Below are 18,259 nucleotides of genomic sequence, written 5' to 3' on the forward strand. Positions count from 1 at the left end.
CCAATTAATATCTTTAGTTCCATCTAAGTTCTACATCACACACACACAAAAAGGAAAATACATTCACCTTTTAATTTAAGATTATTTACTACAAAAATTCAAAAGATAAAAGAACTTAGTTTTGAGACTCCCAAATGCCACTTACAACTTGGATTTTTTTTTTTTAAGTCATGACACATAACATTGTGCAGTTTTGCTTTCTGGGTCAAGCAAGTTGAAACATACCCTGTGGACTAGTCAGGGAAGTGGGAGACGGATAGACCAGGATGAAAAGAAGCTCTGAAGGCTGCCAGGGAGAGGAAAGGGAGAATGGAACAAGAATTGGTCAAGCATCTACTATATGCCAAGCAGTGTAATAAGTGCTTGACAAATATAATTTCATTTGCTTATCACATCAACTCTGTGAGATAGGTGTTATTCTCATCATCATTTTACAGTTGAGGAAACTGTTAGGCATAGCAAGGTTAAGTGCTTGGCTCAAGATCACACAGCTACAAAGTATTTGAGGTCAGATTTGAACTCAATTCTTCTTGACTTCAAGCACAGCTCTCTATCCAATATACCGTGTGACAATTGATAGTTTCCTATTTTTACACATTATTCTTGCTAAGAGCCATGCTCAATTGTTTCTAAACTGTCAGCTAACTATATAGGTTTCTAGTACCCTGAAATAGAACTCCAGTCTCCATGCCTTCATTATCACTCCAGAGACTTGACCTTACTTCATCCAGAATCCCCAGGCCTGAGCAACAGGTACAAAAGGGTTTTCCGTTGAAAAAGAAGTTTATATAATCACCTTAAGAGCCACTCAAAATATATTAAGTGAGATGACAGACAAATGCCTAGAAGTTTATTGAGAAATTAAGCTTTTGGGGTATATTTGACTAAGATTTACAAAACAGCATTCTGCAATACTCTGAGTCAGCCTCCACCCAGGGCTGAACATGCTTTCAGGCAAACATTGCTCAGATCCACATTTTTTATTTAACTTTTTAAAACTTCTTTTTCAGATTTCATATTGATACGCCTTATCATCATCTTTTTCTGCCATTTTGAAATGTATATTCTCTCCATCCCTTTTACCCTCCTCCCTCCACAAGATAGCAGATAATATGATAAAGGCTTTATATGTTTAATCATACAGTATATGTGTTCATATTTGTCATGGTATGAAAGAAAATATATTGTTTACACTAGAAAAAATTCATGAAGAAAGTAAAATGAAGAATGGTACATTTCAGTCTGCATTCAGATTCCATTAGTTCCTTTTATGGCAGTGAACGGAGAGCCTTTTTTCCTTAGAGTTGCCCTAGATCCTTGCATTGCTGATATTAATTAAGTAATTTACATTTTATTATCATATATTAATGTCCTTCTGATTCTACTCACATTACTTTGCATCACTTCATGTATGTCTTTCCAAGTTGTTTTATAATCTTGTTTGCCATTTCTTATGGCACAATATATTCTTTATTTTAAAAAAACAATATTTTATTTGGTCATTTCAAAACATTATTCATTGGAGACAAAGATCATTTTCTTTTCCTCCACCACCCCCCCATAGCCGACGCATGATTCCACTGGGTATCACATGTGTTCTTAATTCGAACCCATTTCCATGTTGTTGATATTTGCATTAGAGTTTCGTTTAGAGTCTCTCCTCAGACATGTCCCCTCAATCCCTGTAGTCAAGCAGTTGCTTTTCCTCCGTGTTTTTACTCCCACAGTTTGTCCTCTGCTTGTGGATAGTGTTTTTTCTCCTAAATCCCTGCAGATTGTTCGGGGACATTGCATTGACCCTAATGGAGAAGTCCATTACGTTTGATTGAACAATAGTGTCTCAGTCTCTGTGTACAATGTTCTCCTGGTTCTGCTCCTCTCACTCTAAATCACTTCCTGGAGGTTGTTCCAGTCTCCATGGAACTCCTCCACTTTATTATTCCTTTTAGCACAATAGTATTCCATCACCAACATATACCACAATTTGCTCAGCCATTTTCCAATTGAAGGGCATCCCCTCATTTTCCAATTTGGCACAATATATTCTAATCATATACCACAACTTGTTCAGTCATTCTCCATTTTATGGACATCCCTTCAGTTTCCAGTTAGTTCTTTGCCACCACAATAAGAACTACTATAAATATTTTTGTTCAAGTCCTTTTTCCCTATTTTTTATCTCTTTGAGAAACAAACCTAGTATTAGTATTATTCAGTCAAAGGACATGCACAGTTATATGGCCTTTTGGGTATGGTTCCAAATTATTCTCCAAACCAGTTATATCAGTTAACAGCTCTACCTGACAGTATATTAATGTCCCAATTTTTCCCCATCTCCTCCAAACATATCTCACTTTCCTTTTTTGTCAGTCTAATATTTAGTAGCCAGTCTGATAGGTGTGATGGAGTACCTAAAATTTCTTTTGATTTTCATTTCTCTAAGTAACAGTGATTTGGAACATTTTTTTTATATTACTAAAGGTAGTTTTAATTTCTTCACCTGAGAACTGACTGTTCATATCCTTTGATCATTTGTCAGTTGGACAATGCTTTGTATTCTTGAAATTTGACTCATTTCTCTATATATTTGAGAAATGATGCCTTTGTCAGAGACATTTGTTATGAACATTTTTCCCATTTCATTGTTTTCCTTCTAATCTTGGTTGCATTGGTTTTGTTTGTGCAAAAACTTTTTTAAATGATATAAGTAACCTATTTTATATCAGATAATGTTCTCTATGTCTTGTCTAGACATAAATGTTTCCCTCATCCACAGATCTGATAGGTGAACACCTTCCATGCTCTTCTAATTTTTTATGGTATCACCCTTTATTTCTAAATTATATATCCATTTTGACTTTATCATGGTATATGGCATGAGATATTTGTCTAATCCTGTCTAATCTAATTTCTACTCTACTGTTTTCTAGTTTTCCCAGTACTTTTAGTCAAATACTAAATTCTTCTTCCAAAACCTTGGATCTTTGAGTTTGTCAATATAAAAAAATAAATAAATCAGGGCCAGAACACTGAGTTGAAAATTCAACTTTATTTTTGTGGACAAAAATAAGTCAGAGGTCTCACCACATCTAACCTGTTATGAAAGACCGCATTTAGATGTTCACAGTTTGTTTTTATAGACTTTTGACAGTTAATTAACATAAATGATTAACAAAACCAAATGTTCAGACTATGTTACGAAAGGTTAAGAAATATTTGCTAAGAGAATTAATAAGTTCCAATAAAAGATTTAAGACAGGTAGCCCCAACATGCTCTTCTTCTTCTGGTGATTTAGCACCATTTAAGACTTCTTACTTGGTCACCAGAAGAATTTACAAAAATCATGGCTTCTTTTAAATGTCCCAACCTTTAGAATGTATGATTTATGGTATGTCACAAGCAGTGTCATCATTTCAATGGGGAAGTAGCAATAATAGAAAATATAGGAATGAATCTGATTATGATACATTTTTCAGTCATCTCTAATTAAGACTATAAATAATAGATTGACATAATCAACCTTAACTCACCATATTGACTCTGGAAGGATACTTAGAGATAAGCCAGAGGCGCATATCTTAGCATAACACTCTGAGAAACCATAGTGAATATAAATCCTTCCCTAAAGCAAATACTATCTTGTCCTTGTAATAAATTCCTAGTTTCTATGCCAGACTCAATGATTCTTTCTGTTATCTTTATCAGGAATCAAGATTCAGTCCAGCTGTGCACTTGATATTCCAAGATTGATAAAAGAAACTCTTAAGCTCTCTCCTTATCTACCACTGTGCTTAAACACAATTAACTGCTAATTGGGACTATTTCTTTTTTTTTTAAACCCTTACCTTCTATCTTGGAGTCAATACTGTGTATTGGCTCCAAGGCAGAAGAGTGGTAAGGGCTAGGCAATGGGGGTCAAGTGACTTGCCCAGGGTCACACAGCTGGGAAGTGACTGAGGTCAGATTTGAACCTAGGACATCCCGTCTCTGGGACTGGCTCTCAATCCACTGAGCTACCCAGCTGCCCTGGACTAACTATTTCTAAAATCATAGTTGCACTACCTATAGGATTATATGTTATGGCTTTGTTTGCAATAAATGATATAAAAGCAATAAATTCCATTTAATTCCTTCATCAAACACTGGATTACTACAGCCACATACTATTGTGTGTTAAGTGCCTGATCTCTTCCATTGGTTCCCTACTCTATTTCTTAGCCATTACCACCAGATTGTTTTGATGTTTGCTACTTTATAATACAGTTTCACATATGGTATAGCTAAGCTACCTTACTTCATATTTTTTTCATTAGTTCTCTTGATATTCTTGATCTTTTGTTCTTCCAAACTAATTTTATTTTTTTTCTAATTCTATAAATAATTTTTCCATGGTTTGATTGGTAAGACTCTGAAGAGGTCAATTTATTTAGGGAGAATTGCCATTTTTATTATATGGGTTTGGCCTATCCATGAACAATTAATGTTTTTCCAATTGTTTATATCTGATTTTATTTGTGTAAAAAGTGTTTTATAGTTGGAATAATTTAGTTCTTGGGTTTGTCTGCCTGGTACTTTATATTGCCTATAATTACTTTAAATGGGGTTTCTCTTTCTATCTTTTGCTGTTGGACTTTATTGGTGGTATGAAGAAATGCTATTGATTTATGTGAATTTATTTTATATCCTGTAACTTTGCCAAAGTAGTTCATTGGGTTTTTTTTTGTTTTGTTTTTTTAAACCCTTACCTTCTGTCTTAGAATCAATAGAATGTATTGGTTCCAAGGTAGAAGACTGGTAAGAGCTAGGCAATGAGGGTTAAGTGACTTACCCAGGATCACACAGCTAAGGAAGTGTCTGAGGTCAAATTTGAACCCAGGACCTCCCATCTCTAAGCCTGGCTCTCAATCCACTGAGCTACACAGCTGCCCCAAGTTCATTGTTTTGAGTAGTTTTTTAGTTGATTTTCTAGGATTCTCTAAGTACATCATCGTGTCACCTGTAAAAAGTCATAGCTTTATCTCTTCATCAACTATTCTAATTCCTTTAATTTCTTCTTCTCTCATTGTTATAGCATTTCCAGTATACTATTGAGTAGTAGTGATCATAATGGATATCTTTGCTTCCCTCTTTATTGGGAAGGCTTCCAGCTTATACTCATTATAGATAGTTTTCTAATGGTTTCAGATAGAGACTATTTCTCATTTGGAGGAATGTTCAATTTATTCCAATGTTCCCTAGTGCCTTCAATAGGAATAACTGCTACATTTTTTCAAAATCCTTTTCTCTATCTATTGAGATAATCATATAGTTTCTTCCAGTCTTGTTATTAATATGATCAGTTAGGCCAAGATTTTTTCTTTTGGACCATCCCTGTACTCCTGTTATAAACCTCCCTAGACATAGTGTATGATCCTTGTGAAATATATTGCAATAATCTCCTTACTAGTGTTTTATTTAAAATTTTTGCATCAATATTCATTACAGAGATTGTTCTATAATTTCCTTTCTCTGTTTTTGTTGTGTCTTGTTTAAGTATCATCATAATATTCATGTCATAAAAGTAACTGGGTAGAGTACCTTCCTGAACTATTTTTGCAAATAGTTTATGTAGTATTGGAATTGTTTGTTTTTTAAATGTTTGGTAGAATTCACTTATGAATCCATCTTGAGGATTTTTTCTTAGGGAATTCATTTTTGGCTTATTCACGTTCTTTTCCTGAGATGGAGTTGTTAAAATATTCTATTTCCTTTTCTATTAATCTAGATAATTTTTTAAAATATTCATCTATTTCACTTAGTCAAGTTAATTGATATATAATTGGACAAAATAACTCCCAATAATTGTTTTAATTTCTTCTTCATTGGTTGGGAATTCACCTTTTTCATTTTTTATATTGCTAATTTAGTTTTCTTCTTTCTTTTTCTTAAACAAATTAACCAATGGTTTATCTTTTTTGTTTGGATTTTTGCATAAAAACATCTCTTTGTCTTATTTATTAGTTCAATGGCTTTCTAGCTTTCATTCTTATTAATCTCTCCTTTGATTTTCAGTATTTCTAATTTGGTGTTTAATTGGATATTTTTAATTCATTCTTTTCCTAGTTGTTTTTTAATTGCATGCCCAATTTGTTGATCTGCTTTTTCTATATGTTATTGTTACAAGCATATAGAGATAGAAAATTTCCCCTAAATATTGATTTGGCTGCATTCCAAAAATATTGATATGTTATCTCCTTGTTCTCATTTTCATTAATGGAATTATTGATTGTCTCTGTGATTTGTTCTTTGATCTACTCATTCTTTAGGATGAAATTATTTAATTTCCAATTTATTTTTAGGGGGTATTTTTGCAGCCCTTTGAGCATAATTTTTATAGCATTGTGATCTGAAAAGGATGCATTTAGCATTTCTGCTTTTTTGGTCGTGTGGCTTTTATGTCCTATTATATTATTAATTTTGTGCAGATGTGCAGTGTAATTTTTATAGCATTATGGTCTGAAAATGATGCATTTAATATTTCTGCTTTTGGTTATGAGACTTTTATATACCCTATTATATGATTAATTATTGTCATGTAGTACTAAGAAAAATGCTTTATTCCTTTCCATTCTAATTCAGTTTTTTTCAGAGGTCTATCAAATCTAACTTTTCTAAAATTCTATTTACCTCTTTAATTTCTTTCCTGTTTATTTTTTGGTTTTATTGATCTAGTTCTGAGAGAGGAAGATTAATGTTTCCTACTAATATAGTTTGTTTTTTTTTTTAAACTCTAACCTTCCATTTTGGAATCAATACTATGTATTGGTTCCAAGACAGAAGAGTGGAAAGGGCTAGGTAATGGGGGTTAAGTGACTTGCCCAGGTCACACAGCTGGGAAGAGTCTAAGACCAGATTTCAACCTAGAACCTCCTGTCTCTATGCCTGGCTCTCAGTCCAGTGAGCTCCTTAGTCTCCCCCCCCCCCCCATATAGTTTTATTGTCAATTTGCTCTTGTAATTCATGTAACTTCTCTAGGAATTGGATGCTATGCCATTTGATGCATATATGTTTCATATTGATGTTACTTTGTTGTCTATGGTACCTTTTATCAAGATGAATTTCCTTCCTTATCTCTATTAATTAGATCAATTTTCACTTTAGCATTTTTTCTGAGATCATAATTGCTACTCCTGCTTTTTAGCTTCAGCTGAAGCATAATGGATTCTGTTCTAGCCTCTTGGCCTTACGCTACATGTTTTAATGTATTTAATTATTTAATTAATTAATTAATCCTGCTTTAAATGTATTTCTTGTAAATAGCATATTTTTTCTCTCTAGCTGTTAATCCACACTGCTATTCTCTTCTATTTTATGATTAATTTTATGATTGATATTAATATATTATATATTATATAACACATGTTATATAATATTTATAATATATTATTAATTTTATTGCAATGTTGATTACTGTTTGTTTCCCTCTGTCTTATTTTCCCCCATTTATCCTTTTCCTTTCCTTTCCATCTTTCCCTATTCACAATTTTGTTTTGCTTCTGACTACTGCCTCCCCAAGTTCACTCTCCCTTTTCTCTGTCCCACCATTTTCTTATTTCCCCTACCCCTACTACTTCCCTATAGAGTTTCTATAGCTAATTCAGGGTGGATATTATTCCCATTTTGTCCCAATCTCAAAGACAGTAAGGCTCAAGCATTGCCTGCCACCATTCCATCCTTCCCGTAAGGACCTCCTCATGTGAGATAATTTACCCACAACTTTCTCTCCTTTTCTCTTTTCCCAATGTATTCCTCCTTTTTGTCCCTTGATTTTGTTTTGATTTGGTTTTTGGCTATCATTCCATCATATTCAACCTACTCCCTGCTCTCTGTCTATGTATTCTCCTGTTCATTGACCTAATAGTGACAAAGTTCTCAAGTATGTTCAGTACCTTAAGTACTTCAAGTATTTGTAGACATCTTGAATATCTTACTTATTGCCTTATCTGGTAATGTAATCAGTTTAATCCCGTTCTTTCCTTGATTTCCTTAAGATTCTTAAGCACCTTAGGTATCTCATATCATAAATATTCTAAATATCATAGTTTCCATGCAGGTCTGTAATTAGTTTAATTCCATTGAGTCCCTTGAATTTTCTCTTTTCTGTTTATCTTTTTATGCTTCTCTTGAGTGTTGAGTTTGATCAACAAATTTTTGTTTCAATTCATTGTTTCATCAGGAATGCCTGGAAGTTCTCTCTTTCATTAAATCTACATTTCTTCCCCCAGGATATTATACACAGTTTTGCTGAATAGGTGATTCTCTTTTGCAGACCTAGATCCTTTGCTTTGCAGAAAATTAATCCCCACCTTCCAGTCTTTTAATGTAGAAACTTCAACGTAGAAACAATCCTTTAATGTAATGTAGAAGAATTGTGTAATCTGGACTTTGGCTGTATATTTGAATTGGTTTTTTCTAGCTATTTGCAGTATTTTCTCCATGGTCTGGGAGTACTGGAATTTGGCTATAATAATCCTGGGATTTTAAAATTTGAGATTTCTTTCAGAGAGTGATTGATGGAGTCTTTCCCTTTCTATTTTCCCCTCTTCTTCAAGAACATCAGTGCAGGATTGGCCAATATGACAGTAAAGGAAAATAATAAAGGTTGGAAGGGATGTGGCAAAACTGGGACATTAATGTATTGCTGGTGGAGTTGTGAATTGATCAACTATTCTAGAAGGCAATTTTGTGGTGGCAAAATTGGAAAATGAAGGGATATCCCTCTATTGGAAAATGACTGAACAAATTGTGGTATATGATGGTGATGGAATGCTATTGTGCTAGAAAGAATGATGAACTGCTTGATTTCTATAAGAACTGGAAAGACCTACATGAACTGATGCAAAGTGAAATGAGCAGAACCAGGGGAACATAATAGACAGTAACTGAAATATTGTGGGACAATCAAATGTAATAGACTGCTACTAATAGCGATGCAGTGATACAGGATAATCCCAAGGGACTTATGAGAAAGAATGCTATCCATATCTAGAGAAAGAACTGTGAGAGTAGAAATGCAGAAGAAAAACATGATTTATCACTTGTTTATATGGGTATAGGATTTGAGGTTTAGTTTTTAAAAGACCACTCTATTACAAAAATGAATAATATGGAAATAGGTTTCAAATATATGTATAACCCAGTGGAACTGCTTGTCAGCTCCTGGATGGGGGAAGGTAAAGGGGAGAGAGAGAACATGAATCATGTAACCATGGGAAAAATTATAACAATAAATAAATAAAAATTTAAAAATAAGAATATCAGTACAGTTCTCCCTGATAATTTCTTCCAAGTTAGTGTCCAGGTTCTTTTTATTGACCATGGCTTTCAGACAGTTCCATGATTTGTTGGGCTGTTTCTCTTGCATCTATTTCCCAGGTCAATTTTTTTTCTTAGTGAGATATTTCAGTTTTCTGTTTATTTTTCATTATTTGAATTTATTTTATTGTTTCCTGATGTCTCATGGAGTCATTGTCTTCAGTTGTACAATTCAGAGTTTTAGAGAACAATTTCTTTGCTTGAGGTTTTCTTTTTTTTTTAGGGAGTCATTTTTTTTGTTTTAGGTTTTATAATTATTTTTTATATCTCTTATTTCCTCTCATTACCTCTCTTATTTGTTTTGTGTCCTCTTTTAGAATTCTTCCAGGAGTTCATTTTGGGCCTTTCATCCTCTCACTTTTTCCTTTGATGCTTCACACATTTCCATTTTAGCATTATTGTTTCTGTAAACTAACATTTTTATCTTTCCAGTTGCTGATATAATTGTCCAGGGTCAGGATTTTTCTTTGTCTTTTGCTCATTTGAGGTTGTTGTTGTTTTTTCATGACCTTGCCTGTATGTTGAAGCTCAGTTCCAATCCTGTGGTGGAAAGAGTAGTGTCCCTGGGTTGCCCTAGGTGCCATATGCACTGGATTGACCTGCAATCTACTCTTCAGTTGCTGCTCCACCAGATGTCATGAGCACCAGGTTGCTCCTTCCTCTGAGGGGTTCCTGGGATGTGCTTGCACCAGACTGCTCCTCAAGTTCCTCAGCATGTGCTGATTTGGTCTTCCATATATGCTGGGCTACTTCATCTGCTACTGATTCCATTGCTCTCCAATCCTAGCCAAGGAATGTAGGTCTTTCTGCTTTTCCTTTGGTTGAAAGCCTATTTCACCCTGTCTGTTGTTGGTTCTGCTACTCCAAAACTTGTTTTGAGGTAGTTCTTTGTTTGTGGGTGGTTGTTTAGGGGCAAGTTTGGGCAAGCTCAGTGTTCCTTAACTCCTTAACCTTGACTGTCTGAAGTAGGAAAAGCCACTATGTTCTAGTCCACTATAGTGAGAAAGACACTGACAGGGAAGACTAAAACTCAGTTATCCATCTGAGGACTTGGTCCTTGGAATTTATGCCTTTGGAACTCAATCTGTGGAACTTATAAGAGGCAGATTTTCCCTGAGAACATCACAGACTCTTGCCCTGCACTACTTTTTAGGTTGCTGGCATTTAAAGCCATGGCTCAGTTGTGCATCCTGGGCTGCACCTGGTTTCTCGGCGTTCTGCAGATTGGCCCAGCTGCACGGATCATGGCCTATCTCTTCACCATCATCAACAGCCTCCATGGAGTCTTTATCTTTCTGGTGTACTGTCTCCTCAACCATCAGGTGAATTCTCTTTCTACTTCTCTTTTTCTTCCTCCTCTTAGCACTCATTGAACTGACCTAGAGTCTCCTTTGGCTATCCAGGTTCAAGAACAGTACAAAAAATGGTTCATGACCATCAGGCAAACAAAATCTGGATCTGAGTCTGTCACTCTCTCAAGCAGGTTTGCCACTGGTTCCACCCAGACCAACACAGTAAGAAAATCCCCTACTATTTGATGTTGTTTTTGTTATTAATTCATTTCAGTTGTGTCTGATTCTTCATAGCCCTATTTGGGCTTTTCTTACCATTTTTTTCTCCAGATAATTTTATAGATGAGGAGACTAAGGTAAACAGGGTTAAGTGACTTGCCCAGAGTCACCCAGCTTGCAAGTGTCTGAGACCAGATTTGAACTCAGGAAAATGAGTTTTCCTGACTCCAGGCCCATCACTATGCACTATGACACCACCTAGTGGCCCTTTTACTATCGGCTCATGATTATGCTTTTGCCCTAGACCCATTACATTCTCTCTGTATTCTCTTAGGGAAGTGCAAGGTAAGGGTCACTGGAGAATAAGCTGGGTTTTCCCTTGTTTGGGCGAATGAATATTCCATTAATAGAACCTTACTAAAGGGCTTTATGTTCTGTGAGGGCAGCATTTTCTCTCTTCCTTGCCTCTGCCATCCTGAGAAGAGCTAAAAAGACAACTTTGGGACTGATACCACATCCCTGAAATCCTGGGTTACATCTCTGTGCTTAATAATAATAATAATTACCATTTATATCACACTTTAAAGTTGGTGCCTTGCTAGGTAAATGCTACTATTATCTATAGTGTACAGATAAGAAACAAACTATAGACAGAGTTTAAGTGCCAGGAGCCTTCAAAGACCACCCTGTTTGACACAGTCACATGTGGATACTGGGGACTGCAAAGCAACCCCCAGGAAACATGGAAACACGCACTGAAACCTCCCTAAGTGACTTTCCTTATTAACATCCCCTTATTATTGGAATGGTTATGATTATTATTCTTACTTAGCCCCAGGAAAAATAGATGAGAGCAACATGCTTGCAGGGTTAATACAGATGTCCCACTCTGTCCCCCCAGGATATTACCAGGAAATCTCACTTACAAAATTAAACCTAAGGATTCTTATATACCCTCTTAGATAGGACCCTCTTTTCTAGGCATAAAAACTTCTGGCAAATCTGTGCTCTGAATTCCCCAACCTATATCTGGGTCATGTTGATTCTACCCTCTGACCCTGCATTTAACAACAATGTTTCATTGACTATCTCCCTAGGCTTTCTGTCTGTTGTTAGTTTCTATGGAAACATGGATGTTGAGAATAAAACTGTGTGCCAAGTATATGTGTGATCATGAGGATATAAAATAAAAGCCAGGCCTCAGCCAAGCTATCAGTTTATCCTGTGAAACCTGTGCTGCGAGTTGAATGTGAAAGCTGTGTCCCATCCATCATTCTGCCGACACCATCCCACCTCCAAGACCCCATCCCCTATGGGAGGCTGGCCCACCCCACAGCATTTAAGTACCTTGTCCAGGGTCACAAAGTTTGGAAGTGTCCAGCCTGGATTTGAATTCAGATCTCCCCAACTATATCCAGTGATCTATAAACTACATTATAGAACTATATCTCTTATTTTAAATAGTGCCCTCCTATGACATCAGGGCTAGACAAGAGGATTCCTGGGATTTTTACTGCTGTGTGTCATTTTACCCATGCTTACAGTCTGTCTGTCTGAAACCAGAGAATTAGCTATTCTCTCAGACTATAGATTTTTTCCCCTAAATTCATGTGTATGTTTTTGTCTATCTCTTCCAGGAGAACTAGGAAGAAAATATCAATAACAAAAATGTCCCTGTCCCTAATGAAAAACCTGCTAATTGATACAGAATCCTTGGACTGCTATAAACCTGACCTCATAAAGAATGGGGATGAAGAAGATTAAAGGATATTCTGGTCAATTTAGTTGTCAATTGAAGGGGTGGCGGAAAGAGGGAAGGAGAGGAACCTAGAGAATGTTTAATTGTCTCTTCTTCTGGAGGAAAGGAAGAGACAATGCTCTTCTGTGCCCTTCCTCAAATTGAAGGCTAGGGGAAGAACTCACAAATGGGAGAAAGGGTAAAGGGAAAGGCAGCCAAGGCATGGCAGCAATGTTAAGAGGATTATACTCATACCCTGCCAAACCCCAACACTGTGCTCCTCTGGATGGTCTCTCATCTCTGAGTTTTTATGACTCTATTCTTTCTTTCTTTTTTTTTTTTAACCCTTACCTTCTGTCTTGGAATCAATACTGTGAATTGGTTCCAAGGCAGAAGAGTGGTAAGGACTAGATAATGGGAGTCAAGTGACTTGCCCAGGGTCACACAGCTGGGAAGTGTCTGAGGCCAGACTTGAACCTAGGACCTCCCATCTCTAGGCCTGGTTCTCAATCCACTAAACTACCCAATTGCCCCTGACACTGTTCTTTCTTGATTCTCCTACTTATCTGACTATCTTCTCAGTCTCATAGGTTATATCTTCATGTCATGGGAACTAAATGGTTATATAACCAGGAGTATACTAGTTTAACAACCAGGTTTTGAGGCAGGGTTGAAAATGTTTGCTGGCACATTTTGAAGTTAAATCTGCATTGTTAAGATTATCTCTATAATTTTCTGAAGTCTAGACAATCAACAAAATAATAAATCAAGTTCTAATTAGTAGTATCTGACAATTTCTGAGAGGTAAATACTCACACCATAACCTGTAGAGGATATTTTTCTTTTGTTTTTGTATGCCCATCCCTTGCATAATACCTAGCTTATAGTATATCCATCTTAAATGCTTCCTGATTGACCTCAATTCCTGAAAAAATAAAAATTATATGTACTGGAGGAAGTCACTCAGAATACCTAGGAAAAATCCTCTAGTATCACATATAATGCCAGCTCTTGGTTTGGAATGGATCTTATTTTACTATATTGAGGAAAAGCCCATTCATTCCTATGCTTTTTAAATTATTTAATATAAATTTGCATTATATGTTCTCAGAAGATTTTCCATATAAATATATCTATGTGTGTGTGCATATATATCTGACACTGTCAAGATTATTCCCAGTATCTCTCCTCAGTCCCCTCTACCAGAGAGTCAGCCCATATAACAAATACTACTTTTAAAAGAGAAAACAATCAATAAAACTGACTGACACATAGAAAATGACTGAAACATAGACAGTCAGTGAGACATAGACCTCCTAGATCTTCAAAGGAGTGAGAGAGAAACTCAAAGATTTGAATCATCTCAACATATGAGTCATCTCAAATCACATCTTTGAAAACATGCTTGTTCTTTGAAATATTACAATATTCCCTTTTGATTGTTTTGTGGTTGTCTTTCTGTATGTATTGTGCCTGTTTTATCTGTTGTTTCCTTGGCTCTGCTTACTTCATTCTGCATTAATTCATATAGATCTTTCCATGTTTTTCTGTATTTATCACATATATCATTTCTTTTAGCACAGTAACATACCGTCAGATTTATGTAGTACACTTTGCTTAATCATTCCTCAATCAACGAGCTTCTCTTTTTCTTCCAATTCTTTGATATTCAAAAAAAAATTTTGCTATAAATATTTTGTGGAATATGGGGACCTTCTCAATGAATCAAAAGCTTTTTCTGTATCCATTAAAATCATGTGTTGTTACTATTTTTACTTTTGATATGGTCTACTATGTTTGTGACTTTTACAATATTGAACCACTTTCACATTTCTGGAAAAATTCAACCTGATCATGTTAATTTTTCATTATGTTATTTTATTTAATATTTTTGCCTTTATACTCATTAGAGATAAGTTTATTATTTTCTTTCTCTTATTCCTCTAGGATTTAGATATTAGAACCATATTTTTATAGAAGAATTTATTTCTCTTTTTTGGCAAATAATTTTATTATGTTGAATTTAATCTTTCTTTGAATGCTATCATAGACCACATGTAAATCTATCTAGTCCATGATTTCTTTTTCCCCTTAGGGGTTCATTCATGACTTGTTCAGTTGTTTTATATAAGAATGAGTTATTTCAATTTAATTTTTTTATATTTTGGTAAATATTTATCCATTTCACTTAAATTATCAGTTTTACTTGCATGTAATTGAGAAAATGGTTTAATTACTTCCTTCAGTGATTGTAATTTAGTTTTTCTCTTGTTTTTATCAAATTAACTAATAGTCTATTTTATTGGTTTGTTGGGTTGTTCTTTTTCTTTAAATTATTACTTTCCATCTTGGAATCAATACTGTGCACTGGTTTCAAGGCAGAAGAGTAGTAGGGAATAGGCAAGGGGGGTTAAATGACTTGCCCAGGATCACACAGCTGGGAAGTGTCTGAGACCAGATTTGAACACAGGATTTCTCTGTCTCTAGGCTTGGTTCACTATCCACTAAGCCACCTAGCTTCCCCTTAAGGTTTTTCTTTTTCAAAAAACATATCTCTACAACAAAGGAAAGTAATGAATGCTGGAGGGGATGTGGCAAAGTTGGGACATTAATGCATTGTTGGAGTTGTGAATTGATCCAACCATTCTGGAGGGCAATTTGGAACTATGCTCAAAGGGCACCAAAAGACTGTCTGCCCTTTGATCCAGCCATAGCACTTCTGGGTTTGTACCCTAAAGAGATAATAAGGGGAAAAAACTTGTATAAGAATATTCATAGCTGCACTCTGTGAACCTTAAAAATTCTCAGACCCTACTTCATAAGGTTGGATTGTGAACCTTAAAAAATTCTCAGACCCTACTTATAAGGTTGGGTTAAGACCATTCCCCATTTTAAACAATGAAGGAACTTAGATCAGGAATGTGAGACCTCTACTTAGATCAGGAATGGGAAGACCTCTACTCCACTCCTACTTAAGCATGCTTTAGGGGAAGACAAAGTTGTAAACTCCTTGCTGAACAATGAAAGATACTTAAACGCATACTTATAGTAAGACAAAAGTTCTTAAGCTGTGCCTATTTTTAGATCTAATACAAAGGGGTGCTAAGTACCTATAAATGTCAGGCAACTTGTGAATTTACCAGGAGCAAAGAGGTGAGAAACTTACTCAGAGGTTTTCTGGTGTGAACTTAATCAAAAATTTAAGCCTTCTTAGGTGTGAATTAAGAATGGTCTGTCCTTTGAAAAACCTCTACTGTGATTGGTAGATGTAAGAACTTAGGGGAGATGACATAGGAGAAAATTCACTTTAAAAAGGGAGCTCAGATAGATTGAGAGGGAGATTTCAGATTCAGGCACTGAGCTGGTGGAGTCAGCTGAGAAGGAGCTGGCCTGGTGTCTCTGAACACTAGAATCTTTGCTTGGACAAATCTTATGGTGAGTGAATAAAGGACTGACTGATCTTTCTCTTAGGGCTTGGGCCTGGGTTGGCCAGGGCTGCCCTGGACCGGCCTATCCTTTTCTCATTGTTTCCTTTTTTCTCTCTTTCTCTCTTTCTTTAATTCCTCATTTGTATTAATTAAATCTCTATAAAACCCAGCTGACGTGGGTATATATTTAATAATTGGGAATTTTTCCCTGGCGACCACCTTATATTTGATTTAAAACAAGACACTGTCTTGAAACTATATTTTCTGGGGTCACAATTTTAACAACCACTCTTATATCTGCCACAATTTATATCTTCCACTATTTTAATTATTACAGCTCTTTGTGATGGCAAAAAAAATGGGAAATGAGGTGATGCCCTGGATTGGGGAATGGCTGAACAAATTATGGCATATGTTGGTGATGGAATAATGAACTGGAGGAATTCCATGTGAACTGATATGACCTCCAGGAATTGATGAAGAGTGAAAGGAGCAGAACCAGGAGAACATTGTACACAGAGACTGACACACTGTGGTACAATCAATTGTAATGGACTTCTCCATTAGTGGCAATGCAATGTCCCTGAACAACTTGGAGGGATCTTTGAGAAAGAACACTATCCATATTCAGAGGAAAAATTGTGGGAGTAGAAACACAGAAGAAAAACAACTGCTTGATCACATGGGTCATGGGGATATGATTGGGGATGTAGACTCTAAATGATCATCCTAGTGCGAATATCAACAACAAGGAAATAGGTTCTGATCAAGGACATACATAAAACCCAGTGGAATTGCACATCAACTATGGGAAGTGGGGGGGAGAGATGAGGGCAGGAAAGAATATGATTCTTGTAACCAAGGAATAATGTTATAAATTGACTAAATAAAAATTTTAAAAAACACATCTCTTAGTTTTCTTTATGGATTTTCAATATTATCTCTTTTTTGATTTTCAGAATTGCTATTTTTGCTTAATTGAATTTTTAAAATTTTTGTTGCCTTTCTAGTTTTCTCTATTGCTCTCTCTTTTATCAATGAAGTATTTAGAGACATGTTTTTCTCTAATGACTACCTTGGCTGCTTCCCCAAAGTTTTGGTATTGTCTCATTGTTGACATTTTATTTGATTAAATTATCTATCATTTTCTATGATGTTCTTAGACACCTATTTTTGGAGATTATATTATTTAGCTTCCATTTTTGTTTGAATCTTTCAAAGGTTCTTTACTGGTTAGAATTTTCTTATTGCATTGAGGGCAATAAAGGGTTTTTGACTCATTTTTGAGAGAGACTGAGACTAAGACAATACAAATGGCATTCCATGGAAAGTTGACTATCCTTCTTTATATGGAACTGAGATTGAAGAAATTAACTGTCATCCTTAGATTCCAGAGATGAGTGAGAGATGATTTGAGAGAATTATATTTAACTCTTATTCTACAGAGAAGATACTCTGATGAGAAAAATCCAAAGGAGAATTCTTGAGTCTACAACTGCCATCCTAAGAGTATTGAATAATGAGTTTGTCCTTAGAAAAATCAGCAGTTGATTCAATAGATAACAAGTAACTCTGGCTGTGATCTTTCCCATAGCTGATACATTGTTGTAATATTTCACTATACCTCTCAAGTTTGTTTCACACTTAATAAATTATAAAATCAGTAATGTTGGTGTTTGTCTGCCTATGAGGCCAGTTTCAATACTGAGAGAAGAAAAATTATGAGAAAAGAAGTTCAACTAATTTTTATAACCTGGGGTAAGGATTCAAAACTAATTAATTCATGAGAGATTGAAATTTTGTTAATTTGTGAGAAAATATAAAAATATACATCTTAATTACCTTCCACCCCAGTTTGTATTCATTAGTAATTCTTTTTTTTTTATTGTATCCATTAACAATTCAAATAGTAGGGGACAGCTAGGGGGTTCAGTGGATTGAGAGCCAGGTCTAGAGATGAGAAGTCCTGGGTTCAAATTTGAAATGCTGGGTGACCCTGGGAAAATCACTTGACCCCCATTGCCTAGCTCTTACCATTCTTCTGCCGTTGATTCCAAGATGGAAGGTAAGGGTTTAAAAAAATTTTTTTTAATTCAAATACTAGGTTAGGAGTAGGGATTGGGGGATTTTTTGCCCCTGAGAAGACCTGAAAGATGTGGTTTTCACTTTGCAACACACATTTATACTCTCACCCATGAGACTGCAAAGAACCTAGCTATAAATAAAG

At 35.4% G+C, this 18,259-nt stretch overlaps 1 protein-coding gene across 1 annotated transcript in view; it reads left to right on the plus strand.

Annotated features, from left to right (window-relative positions):
• EMR3 (adhesion G protein-coupled receptor E3) overlaps positions 1 to 17,112 on the plus strand; it is a 74,173-nt gene extending 57,061 nt beyond the window's left edge. The window contains exons 15-17 of the mRNA XM_056822596.1: positions 10,509 to 10,677; positions 10,759 to 10,869; positions 16,370 to 17,112. Of these exons, the coding sequence (XP_056678574.1) occupies positions 10,509 to 10,677; positions 10,759 to 10,869; positions 16,370 to 16,462 (373 nt within the window). The 3' untranslated portion in view covers positions 16,463 to 17,112. The remainder of the gene's footprint in view (positions 1 to 10,508; positions 10,678 to 10,758; positions 10,870 to 16,369) is intronic.
• The last annotated feature ends 1,147 nt before the right edge of the window (positions 17,113 to 18,259 follow it).

This window comes from Monodelphis domestica, chromosome 3 (assembly GCF_027887165.1).
Source record: "Monodelphis domestica isolate mMonDom1 chromosome 3, mMonDom1.pri, whole genome shotgun sequence".
NCBI classification, from domain to species: domain Eukaryota; kingdom Metazoa; phylum Chordata; class Mammalia; order Didelphimorphia; family Didelphidae; genus Monodelphis; species Monodelphis domestica.